Here is a 12,827-nt window from a genome sequence, read left to right on the forward strand (position 1 = left end):
CTCCTCCCCCCTCCCTAGAGCTGTGGGTTCTAAGTGCTTGTCTGCCCTATATCATCAACTTATATTTAGCGAAGGCGTCTTGTCCATCTCTTGCCTATGATGTATTTGAACAGCTGTCATGCCACATAATGAGGGAGAATATCACCCTGTTCATTAAAGAAGGCTCAACACTGGCTGTAAGAGTGGTGGCAAAGACTATAGCCTTGGGTAAAGTTATGGTGAAAGAAAAGCAAGAGAACATAGGGACATTTTGTAAACAGTGGGCATCAATGTTATTATAGTCATTGAGCCAGACAGCATGAAAACAGACCCTTCGGTCCAACCAATTCATGCCGACCATAATCCGAAACTAAACTAGTCTCACCTGTCTCCATTTGGCCCATATCCCTCCAAACCTTTCCTATTCATGAACTTATCCAAATATCTTTTAAACATTGTAACTGTACCTTCATCCATCACTTCCTCTGGCAGTTCATTCCACACACAGAATATTCTTTATCGCCAGTACTCTCTATGTAAAAAAAGTTGCCCATCATGTCCTTTTGAAATCCTTCTCCTCTTGCCTTACAAAATATATCTCCGAGTTTTGAACTCCCCCCCACCTGAAGGAAAAGACCTTTGCTATTCACCTCATTTATGCCCCTCGTGACTTTATAAACCTCTAAAGGTCATCTCTCAATCTCCTACACTCCAGTGAGAAACATCCCAGCCTCTCCAGGCTATGATTCGGAGATGCCGGTGTTGGACTGGGGTGTACAAAGTTAAAAATCACACAACACCAGGTTATAGTCCAACAGGTTTAATTGGAAGCACACTAGCTTTCGGAGCACTGCTCCTTCATCAGATGATTGTGGAGGACACAATTGTAAGGCCAACATATTGTCTAGCTAACATCAATTGTTACAGTTAACCTGAGAATGCAACTTTTAAAAAAAGGTTTTGTGACTTACACATGAAAGAAGTGAAACTATTATGGTATTCGAACAGATGAAAGACTGAACAGACAATTAAGGTGTTTTTCAATGTATAATTTCAATTACATCACACTGTAAATTTTTGCTATAAATTCTGTGCCTTACAATTTTGTACTCCACAATCACCTGATGAAGGAGCGTCGCTCCGAAAGCTAGTGCTTTCAATTAAATCTGTTGGACTATAACCTGGTGTTGTGTGATTTTTTAACTTTCTCCAGGCTATGTCATTGTTAGCTTCCAAATTGCATTCACGTATCACATGGGGACACATCCATAATTTTAGTCACAATCTCTGACACAACTAAAGACTCACAAAGCATCCCAAAACACTCAGCTACTTCCTGAAATTACCTGTGTCGTCTGTTCTTATCTATATGAACCATCAATTTTCCACTTCTTATTAGATTGTTATTCAAGTTGCGTTTCAAGGAGTTCCTTACAATAGGATTACACTGTATTATAGAACAGGAACAGGCCATTTGTCCTGATTGCTCTATACCAATAATCACATTCCAAATGAACCTTCTCCCTTCCCTCTTTATCTAACCCCAATGAGAAGGTGCTTCTCTTCCTTGCTAAAGAGAAAAGAATTGCATTTACTTTGTACAAACGCAGATGTCCTGAAGGGCTTTAGAGTCAACAAAACTGGTTTTGGAGTGCAGTCACTGTTTCTCAATTTATAAATTTGTTTTCACAATTACTGACTTATTGGTTAGAAATAACAATGTACAGGAACTGGAAAAGGAAAATAAATTGACTTTCTAAAGGCTTGAGGTTTTTTTTCACTGCAGAGATGAAATAGCACCTCATTTTCTAGAGATCAGAAAGCTTGAATCTCACATTCAGCTACCTGGGAGCCAATTACATAGCCATTAGTAGGCAGAAGGCCTTTGTCATTGTCAACTGGTCACCAACCTATAGACCAATCAGCTACTATTATTTATTCACAGGTTGAAAAAGTCACTGGCTAGGCTGGCAGTTATTGTCCAGCACAGATGGTAGTTAAGAGTCAACAACATTGCTGTGGATCTGGAGTCACATGTAGGCCAGACCAAGTAAGGATGGCAGTTTCCTTCCCTAAAGAACATTAATGAACCACATGGGTTTTCCCAAGACTCTGAATTCCAGACGTTTTACAAAAGAACTCAGGTTCCACCATCTGCCATGGCAGGAATTTGAACCTGGATCCCCAGAGCATTATTTGGGCTTCAGGATCAATATTCTAGTGATAATACCACTAGGCCATTGCCTTCCCTAAATAGTGTTGCTGGCCACATTGCCCTTTGTACAGTCCTCTGGCTCCAGTTGCTCTGTGAGTAGACTTTCCCACTGCTTGAAGAAATATCTGTGTAAAAACACCTTACAATGAATGTTTTTTAGATTAGATTAGATTAGATTCCCTACAGTGTGGAAACAGGCCCTTTAGCCCAACCAGTCCACACCAACCCTCTTATGCCCGAAACGTCAATTCTCCTGTTCCCTGGATGCTGCCTGACCTGCTGCGCTTTTCCAGCAACACATCTCCGGCTCCAAAGAGTAACCCACCCAGACCTATTTCCCTCTGACTAACGCACCTAACACTATGGGCAATTTAGCCTGACCTGCACATCTTTGGACTGTGGGAGCACCCAGAGTAACGCAGGCACAGGGAGAATGTGCAAACCCCACACAGACAGTCACCCAAGGCTGGAATCGAACCTGGAACCCTGGTGTTGTGAGGCAGCAGTGCTAACCACTGAGCCACTTTGGTAGCTTGCTTTCAAAAATTCCCCTCCATAATCTTATTTTTTGAGATTCCTTTCTCCATTTTACTCCACAAACTACAGAACAAAACATAGTCTTTACAGACAGCATTTACTACCCATCCCTAATTGACCCTTGAGAAAGCAGTCATGAACTGGCTTCAATAACGTGAAGCTGGAAAAGCAAAGCAGGAATGTGTGTATTTTGGGCTGAAACCCTTCGTCCTGTTTTGGCCTGTTCCTTGGATGCTGTCTGACCTCCTGTGCTCTTCCAGTTTCACATCAATTGATTCTGGCTTCCAGCATCATCAGTCCTTACCATCTCCAAGTCATGAGCTGACTTCTTGAATGACTGCAGTCAAGGTGCTGTAGATAGACAAAGACATGAAAGAAGGAGTTCCAGGATTTTTACCCAGTGACAGCGGAGGAATGGTGACATGTTTCCAAGTTTGTATGGTGAGTGACTTGAAAGTGAATTTGCATGTGGTGGTGTTTCCATGTTCTGCTTGTTCCCTTGTCCTTCTAGATGGAAGTGGTCATAGGTTTGTAAGGATCTTCGGTGAATTTCTGCATACATCTTGTTGTTAGTACAACCTGCTGCTATTGAGCATCGGGAGTGGAGTGGCTGAATGTTTGTGGATGTGGTGCATATCAAGTAGGCTGCTTTGTCCTGTATGGTGTCAAGTTCTTGACTGTTGTTGGAGCTATACTCATCCAGGCAATTGGGCAGTATTCCATCGTACCACTGACTTGTGCCTTGTAGACGGTGGACAGGCTTTGGGGAGCCAGGAAGGGAGTTACTCGTTGCAGTGTTCCTCGTCTGACCTACTAGTGCAGCCACTGTATTTATATGGCTAGTTCAGTTCAGTTTCTGGTGAATGGTAATTGCATGATTTTGATGATTTAGCATTTGGAGATGGTAATTCTGTTGGACGTAAAGTGGCAATGGTTAGCTATCCTCTTGGTGGACATGGTGTTTCTTGGTGTTTGTGTGGTACAAATGTTGCTTAATACTTATCAGATTCAGACACATCCATTCACTTTATTACAGTCACCTTTTAAAACAGCATTTCACCCAATCATGTATCTTAAGCTAGAGATAAACATGGGATAAGTTTATGATAGCCTTATTTAAATTCACGAACTCTGGCCTCTCTATCTGCTATGTTCCAATGAAGCTCAATGCAAGCTTGAAGAACAGTCTCCTTCTTTGATTGGGTACATTAGAACCTTCTAAACATAGAAAATAGGAGGAGGAGTTGGAGTAGGCAATTCTAACTCTTTCAACCTGCTCCACCATTCAACATGACCATGGCTGATCATACAACTCAGTCCACCGTTCCTGTTTTCTCCCGATTCCCTTTGATCCCTTTAGCCTTAAGAACTATATCTAAGTTCTTCAATATTTTGGTCTCAACTCCTTCTACAGGCTCATAACTCTGAGTGAATAAATTTCTCCTCATCTCAGTCCTTAAAAACCTACGCCATGTCCTTAGATATTTCAGATCGAAACCTTTGTGTCTCCTTCTTTGCACAGCAAGTGTAGAGAAAAGTTTTGTAGAGGAACCTCGATTATCTGGAATTTGATTAACCGAATTTTGGATTATCCGAACAAGATCGCAAGGTCCCGATGCTTGGCTAACCATGTTATCCGGCAATCGATTAATCGAACGAAATACTCCCCGCCTGTGTCCTCTGGATAATTGAGGTTCCTCTGTATTCCCATTTATCCCGACACTAGACTCATGTTTTTGTAAAGATAGATTTATTTAGAATGTACAGCACAGAAACAAATCATTTGGCCCAAACACACAGTATTTATGCTCTAATTGAGTGTCTAGCCATCTTTCCTTGGTTTGCTCTGTCAATATAACCTTCTGTATATTTCTCTTATAGGATTAACTAGGTGGAGCTCTTATGAAACAAATGGTAGTGCCACTGAGTCAGGAACTCTAGGGTCTAGCATTGGAAGGTAGGTCAGAATGTGGCCAATTGAGTGAATATCAATCTTTCCAACCCACCAGTGAAGGGAATGTAGAAGTGGCAGATTTCTGGGTCAGTCAGAACCTCATGTCTACTGCAAGGGAACAGCTTTTCCAGACTAAAAAAGGTTTGCTGTTAATTGCACTATGACAATTTTCTCCACGCTCTGAGGGACTGCTTGGACATTCATCCACTTGATGTTAAATTGACCTATATTCGTCTCTCCAACTAATTGACGTGAAAACAAGGTCTACATTCTCACTGCTCTCTGGATCTTTCCTCTGAATGTCCTCTCGAATTTCTGATGACTCATATAGCCTCTAGTTTTGCTCATCACAGGACTGGATTTGTACTGTTCTTCACAATCATTCATCACTTTAAATGTTTATCTACTCAACTCCCTTAACCCTCCCTTTTTTTCGATAGAAACTGAATCCACACATCTTCTCCTGATAGTTACAGCCTCAAAGTCCTGGTAATAATACCGAGACAGTGGGGAGCCTATAGAATTCTTTGCCACAGAAAGTGCCCGAGACCAAAACATTGAATGATTTCCAGGAGTTGTATATATTTCTTAGGGCTAAAGGGATCAAAGAGAATGGGGAGAAAGTAGGAACAGGGGACTGAGTTGAATGTTCAGACATGATCATACTGAATGATACCACAGTCGTGAAGGGTCAAATGACCTACTCTTGTTAATATTTCCTGTGTTTCTATACCCAGTGAATCCTTTTGTACCCTCTCAGGTACCTCAGTGTCCCTTTCATAAAATGTACATTGTTCTCCATGGGTGGTCAAACCAAGCTTCAACATTTGTCCTTACTGGCTTCTTCATCACACTCTTTCTCATTGCATCCCTCATGGCTTGTTCCTATATCCCGAACAAGACAGAATCTTACCACTGCCCCTTCATATTCAGTGGTATTACCACTGCTAAATCCCCCACTATCAACATTCTGGGGTTACCATCAACCAGAAACTCAACTTGACTCATCATATAAATACAGTTGCTACAAGAGCAGGTCAGAGGCTAAGGATAATGTGGTACTCATCTTATGACTCCCAAAAGCCTGCCCACCATCTACAAGGCACAAGTCAGATGAACACGCCACTTGTCTGAATGAATGCAGCTCTTAACAACACTCAAGAAGCTCAACACCATCCAGGACAAAGCAGCCTGCTTAATTGGTACCACAAGCTTCCAACCCCTCCACCACTAATGCTCAGTAGCAGCAGTATGTACTATCTAAAAGATGAACTGTGAAAATTCACCAAGGCTCCTAAACAGTATGTTGCAAATCCCTGACCACTACTATCTAGAAGGATAAGGGCAGCAGTTAAATGAGAACACCACCAATTTCAAGATCCATCAACCTCTCACCATCCTTGGAAATATATCACTGTTCCTTCAGTGTCAAGGAGCCCAAATACTGGAACCGCCTCCCTAAGGCCATTGAGAGTGTCCTACACCACATGGACTGGAGTGATTAATGAAGACAGCTCATCACCTTCTCCAGGGCAACTAGAGAGGTGCAATAACTCTCAAATCCTGTGAAGGAAATTTTAAAATGGCAAGAGTACAATAGGTCCATTGTGTGTGTTTGGAAGGCTTTTTGAAAGACAGGAAAGAAACAACACATCAAAGCATTTCACATCTGGATGAAATTTATATATATATTTATACCATTATCAACTGCATTTCATTTACATTATTATATATAAAATAGGACAATAATCTCTTATAATTGAAAAACTGCTAGAGAGCAAGGTAGGAATGTCTTCCCATACAGGTCCCTTTTGGTTTTTTTTGCAGATTAACTGATGTAAGCGATATGAAGATTTGTTGCAGTGAATGAAAACACCCTATTTCAGAGTTACTGTGGTCAAGAGTTTGAGCTTTGGTCTGGAATGGGTGGGAGAATTCTTTCTGCTTCCTTTTCTTGATAGCTAATTCTCCATCCTCCCCCTCTCCTCGACCCTGGGCCAGTCACCAACTAGCAATTATCCTCAAGCAAGTCTTTGCGCCGGACAGTGGGTGCTGTCAGACTATTTGACTGCAGAGGCATCACACTTCAGATTGGTCCTTGCTCCCAGCTGATCATTCATCTGTATGTGTGCACTATCCTGTTGAGTACAGGTGAACCTGTGGCTGTGCAACATAACCAAGTGAAAGCTTGTTTCCGGAAGACAAAAACTCAAGTTGCCCATGTTCACAATGAAACCACTCTCTGTGCCATGAAAATTCTTTCCGCTCAGAATAAACTGGCCACACTTTTATAGAAGGATGCAGCAAGGCGAGTGTACAAAGGTACTCTTTCCACTCACCTGGGGTGGGTGCAGCTCCAACAGACTCCAGAAATTCGACATCCTCCAGGATAAAGCAGCCCATCCACACCCACTAAAAATACACTTGATCCACCACCTTCAACATTCACTCCCTGGCAGGAACCTCCCCAAACCGGTTTGATTCCCCTTAATTCACCCCGGCCAGGACAAGGTGGGCAGAAGTACACCAATGCCAATGAGTCTGAATAACCTGACGCCCATTGACATAGGAGCTACAGATGGCGAGGTGGTCCCAGATCCCATGACCAGACAGTTGCTGTTACACATATTTATACCTTGAATGGCTCACACACCATAAGAATGGCCAGCAAAGAATTGAACTGGACAAAATTCAAATATATTCGCTTTGAATTAGCTTCTTCAAAAAAAAAATAATGGCTTTAAGAATACCCCACCTTGAGTTACCTGTATCCAACTGGAAAAGCAAAGGGGAATACATTTCTGAATGCAGAGGGAGGACAACAGGGACAGGTGGTGTAATGGGGCGTTATCATTCTTCTGTCACAGTGCCCCGCAGCTTGACTGACTGATGTGAGAGGTTCTCTTCTGACTGGCTGAGCTCTTTATTCCTCCAGATATCATCTATAACCTATCACTCCTGGGGCCTGGCAGGTAATTCTCACATCATGGGAAAGCAGGAGACTGGTGGGGAATGTTTGTGTGGGAGCCAACAGAGGGGCTGGGTTTGTTGGTTGTGTGACAAACCCACCAGGAATGTGTCCATCTAGAGTTGACAACCCAAGGAGACAACAGAGAAGTTTGAGTGGAAAGATATCTCTTTCCTGAATTATACCGGGAGAGATGTGTTCCATGCTGGAGTCCTCCCTCTCCAGAACTCTGTCCTGCTGAACTTTAGTTGAATTGAGCAGTGGTCTGCCCATCACTCCGGGCCGGAACTTTCCGCCTTTCCCAGAATTACTGGTCACAGTTTGGAAAGCGTGCAATGTGCAAAAAGTAAACTTAAGAGCATGTCTTGCAGAAGCCGGATTCCATTCTCCCTTCTACACATGCATTCCCAGACATGCGTACACAGGAACTCTCACTTCCGCACACATGCTGCCATATACATTCGCATTCCTGTACACATGCTTTCACTCTCACACATGCACTCACACTCCCGCGCACATACTGCCTCTTGCACACACACTCCTGTACACATGCACTCACACTGCCACATGCACACATATCCCTGGACACACCCAAACTTCTACCCACGCACTGCCACATGCACACACAAACACACACAGCCACATGCATCTCACACCTGCATACATACTGCCACACATTCCTGCATTCACACCATTGCATACACACTACCACATAAACACACACTCCTGCACACACACTGCCATATAAGACACACACACACATTGCCACATATACACACTGCCATATAAACACACATATACACTCTCAATCCTGTACACATGCTATATACACACGTGCACTCACAATCCCGCGCACACACATTGCCAAACACACTCCCACACACATACTGCGACATACACACACATGCGCGTTCCCGCACATTCTGCTGCCATATGCACACACACACACATGCTCAAACTCACATACACAACCATACACACACATGCACTCTCACACTCAGATACAATCACACATGACCGTGCTCACTCTCATATACAACCACACACGCACATGCTCAAACTCATACAACTGACATACACAACCACATACTCGTGCTCACACTGAGAACCACACACACACGCGCACCCACATACACAAACACATACATACGCACTCACAATCACACATGCCACTCACACTGACATACACACGCACCCACACTCATATATACAACCACACACACTCACTCACATACACAACCACACACACACTGCTCATACTCATACACAACCACACACACGCAGGCTCATATTCTCATACACAACCACACATACTCGTGTTCACATTCACATACACAACCACACATGTGCATGCTTACTCACAGAACCACACACACACGCGCACTCACAACCACACACACGCTCACACTCTCACCATATACACACGCGCTCACTCACACTCACAACCAAATGTGCGCTCACTCTCAACCACACATGCACACTAACACGCACAAGCACACACATGTGCTCACTCACAACCATATACACACACTTACACTCAGACACAATCACACACACACACACGTGCTCACACCTACATACACATAACTACATATCTGGGCTCACACATACACACTTTGGCTCTGCTCCCACCGTCTGACTTTACAACTGCTCACTCTGTCGGAGTTTGCTCCCAGTCCATCCCCGCGGACAGAAGTTGTAGTAACTGGGGGACCTGGGCCCGGAATCATCCGAGGCCAGTGAGAACTCCGAATCAGTGAGTGACCTGCGATAGAGGCGGAGTGGCGAGCGGACAGTTGGAGTGTCTGGAGAGACCATGCTGGGTGAGAGGGGCACCTGTGGAGAGGGGCAAGGGCTGTGGGGGCTCCTGGGGCTGGGGGGCAGCTCCCCGGGAGAAGCTGGGGGGCTTGACAGCTTCTTACGACGAGCGGCACTGAGCACATTCTTGGCCAGCAGCTCCTTAAGGCGGCGGCTATCTGGGTTAGAGCCTGGGCTGGCTTTGGGCTCACCGAGCGGACTCCAGTTATTATAGGTTGTGCCGCCCGCTCCTGGGCTAACGCTGCTGCTGACTGGGGAAAAGGGCAATCTCGGGCTCTCTGGAGGAGTCCGAAACGTGTCTGTGTATAGCCGGGGGCTGCTCAATCTCCGCTCGAAGCTGGCCTTCCAAAGCGAGCTTCCTGGAGAGACTGGTCCCTGTGGAGCAAAGACACAACATTAATCTCATTCTTACACCATTTACCCCTCCCGGATGACAACTTCCATTTATATAACACCTATTCACAGTATTCCATTGAAGCAGTCTCAATGGAGGTCTATCTGAAGACTACTCCCTGCTCTAATTTACCACAGAACGGCAGCTATTTTGCACACAGCAAGCTGTCACAAACAACAATGTGGTAATAACAATATTTACCTATTCCAGTGATGGATTTTGTCAGGCCTCTCTTCACAACAGTGGCAATAAACTATTATACTTCAACCTGACAGGAATTGTGGGGTTGTGTTAACATTACACGTGTAATACAGCATCTTCGACAATGCCGCATTCCCTCAGTACTGACCTTCTGATAGTGTAGCAGTCTCTCAGTATGGACTCTCCAACACTGCAGTGTACATTAGAATTGCTGGGAAGTTCCAGCCTGAATACTGTGCTCAAGTCTCCTGAGTGGTACACAAACCCACCACTTTCCGAGGTGAGACAATTAGCTACTTAGTGGACAAGTTTGGAGGAAATCTCCATCAGTTGGAACAGGTACTGTAGGAGCTGGTGTTAATATGATTATGACATGAAATGAGAGACGATCAGAGTTTGTAGGAATTGAACAAAGCTCAGACTGCCCTCCAGAGGATTTTCACTGTACTAACCTCTCAGTGTCCCGGCCAATGTCTGAAAATTTTACATTGACCTCCCTCAAGTGTACATCAAATAAACAGGATTCAGCCCAATCAATTCAGTCCTTTTTAATTTTCCAAACAGGTGTACATCCACTTTTCTCCATTTAATACTGTCAGCATCATTGCCTATTCCATTCTTCCATATGAGTTTATCCTTTAAATACTACACTCCTCAGTCACAGGTTGAACTCTTTCATTCTCCATTGGTGGATCAGCAGATGGGGGAGGGAGTAGCCAAAACCTTCCCCTGTGGCCTTTCCTCCTGCCCTCACCTTCTCGCCAGCCAGTGGAACTTCAAACCTGAGAACGAGGGCCAGATTGTTCAGGAGAGATGTTTGGAAGCACTTACACACACAAAGGGTGGGAGAGATTTGCAATTCTTTTCTACAAATGGTACTGGATGCTACATCGTTTGTTAATTTTAAATCTGAGATAGCTAATTTTTTGTTAAGCAGAGGTATTAAGGGATAGGGGTTAAAGGCCGATCTGTGGATAGTGGAACAGGCCTTAGAATCTCAATGACTTACTCCTGTTCCTATAAATTCAGTTAATAACTCTGGATTTGAACATAAAAACATAATAATTAGGACTAGAGCCACTTGAGCCTGCTCCACCAATTAATACAATCATGGCTCATCTCATCTCAGCCTCAATCTGGTTTCCTGACACTCTTCCATCCAATACTAATGGAAAATCTGCCTCTCTCCTCCTCAAAATTATTCAGTGTCCCGTTTTCCACTGCATTCAGGGAAAGTGAACTCCAGATTAACGAACGATCTTTCCAGAGAAGTACTTCCTCCTCTTCTGTTTGAAATCTGCTGGCCTTTATCCTAAAACTATAGCCTCTTGTTCTAGATTGCCTCACGAGGAAACATCTGCTCTACATCTACTTTGTCAACCACGTTTAGTACCTTATATACCTGAATTAGATCTCCTTTCATTCTTCTAAACACTAGCGAGTATAGCCTTAAACTGCTTAAATTCTTTTCATAATCTAGAGGTTATTTTCCATCATGGGAGAGTCTAGGCCCAGAGGGCATAGTCTCAGAATTAAAGGGTACCCAATTTAAGACTGAGATCAGGAAAAATTTCTTCTCTCAGAGGTTGTGAATCTTTAGAGTTCCTTGTGATAGACAGACCTGTGGGGACAGAATCATTGCATCCATTTAAATGATAAATAGGTTCTTGATCAGTTGGGAAATTAGGGGTTAGTGGGGAAAGTGGACGTGAGGAAAGTGGACGTGAGGAATGTCAGATCAGCCATGATCCTATTGAGTGGCAGAACAGACATGAGGGCTGAATGGCCTACTCCAACTTCTTATGGTCTTATCAGACACGTCCCTTATCTCTGAAAGTTAGTCTTTGTAATGGTGACCATGACAACAATCACTGATCGTTGCAAAAATCCATCTGGTTCAATAATGGGGAAGGAAATCTGCCATCCTTATACAGTCTGGCTGACAGATGACTCCAGACCTACAGCAATGTGTTTGGGTTGTTCACTGCCCTCTGAAATGACTGAAGAAACCACTCAGTTCAAGAGGTAATTATGGATGGACAAGAAAAGATGGGCCTTGACAGTGATGTCAATAACCCATGAAAGAGTTTTTAAAAATTTAATGTGCATAACATGGACTATTTAAAAGACTGAACTTTGAGAATGGGGGTGGATTGCCCTTTACAGTAGATAGTGTCTTTCTCACAGTGACTCAGCCAAGTGGAACCAGTGTTCACTGCTCCCTCCACCGAAAGAGGAGGGACCATTCTCCTCCTCCATGTTGTACCAAATTTGCAATCGGTCTCTGAGGTGGAGCTGTCTCTGACTGGGGGAGGGGGGAGAAATGTTAGATGACAGGAGGAAGGAAGCGCCCATGGATTCTGGAAGGATCGGGTTGAATCAGAGTTTGGAATGATACAGGGACAGAAGTAGGCTGTTCAGCTGTTGTGTCTGGTTTTAAATAAATTGGGCCAATAAAGTTTTGAAAGTTATGATTGAATCTGCTTCCAGGCTGAATATTTCAGATCACAACACACTGCTGTGAGGTTGATCTTCCTCACTGGCTCCTTTGGTAAATGATCTAAAAACCGTCCTCTCTGGTTACCAAAATCCTTCAGCCAATGTGCTCACTCCATCAAAATTCTGCATCGCCTTTTATCAACAATCCCCTTTGTAAGTGCCTGGATTGTGCTGCCACAAGTGGTGGTGGAGGGAGATATAATAACAATGTGACAGATACATGAATAGGCAGGGAATAGAGGGATATGGTCTCTCCTGAATA

At 43.8% G+C, this 12,827-nt stretch overlaps 1 protein-coding gene across 1 annotated transcript in view; it reads right to left on the reverse strand.

Annotated features, from left to right (window-relative positions):
* Positions 1-8,853: 8,853 nt before the first annotated feature.
* LOC122556982 (synaptopodin 2-like protein) overlaps positions 8,854-12,827 on the reverse strand; it is a 98,593-nt gene continuing 94,619 nt past the window's right edge. The window contains exon 4 of the mRNA XM_043704216.1: positions 8,854-9,846. Within this exon, the coding sequence (XP_043560151.1) occupies positions 9,295-9,846 (552 nt within the window). The 3' untranslated portion in view covers positions 8,854-9,294. The remainder of the gene's footprint in view (positions 9,847-12,827) is intronic.

This window comes from Chiloscyllium plagiosum, chromosome 14, assembly GCF_004010195.1.
Source record: "Chiloscyllium plagiosum isolate BGI_BamShark_2017 chromosome 14, ASM401019v2, whole genome shotgun sequence".
NCBI classification, from domain to species: domain Eukaryota; kingdom Metazoa; phylum Chordata; class Chondrichthyes; order Orectolobiformes; family Hemiscylliidae; genus Chiloscyllium; species Chiloscyllium plagiosum.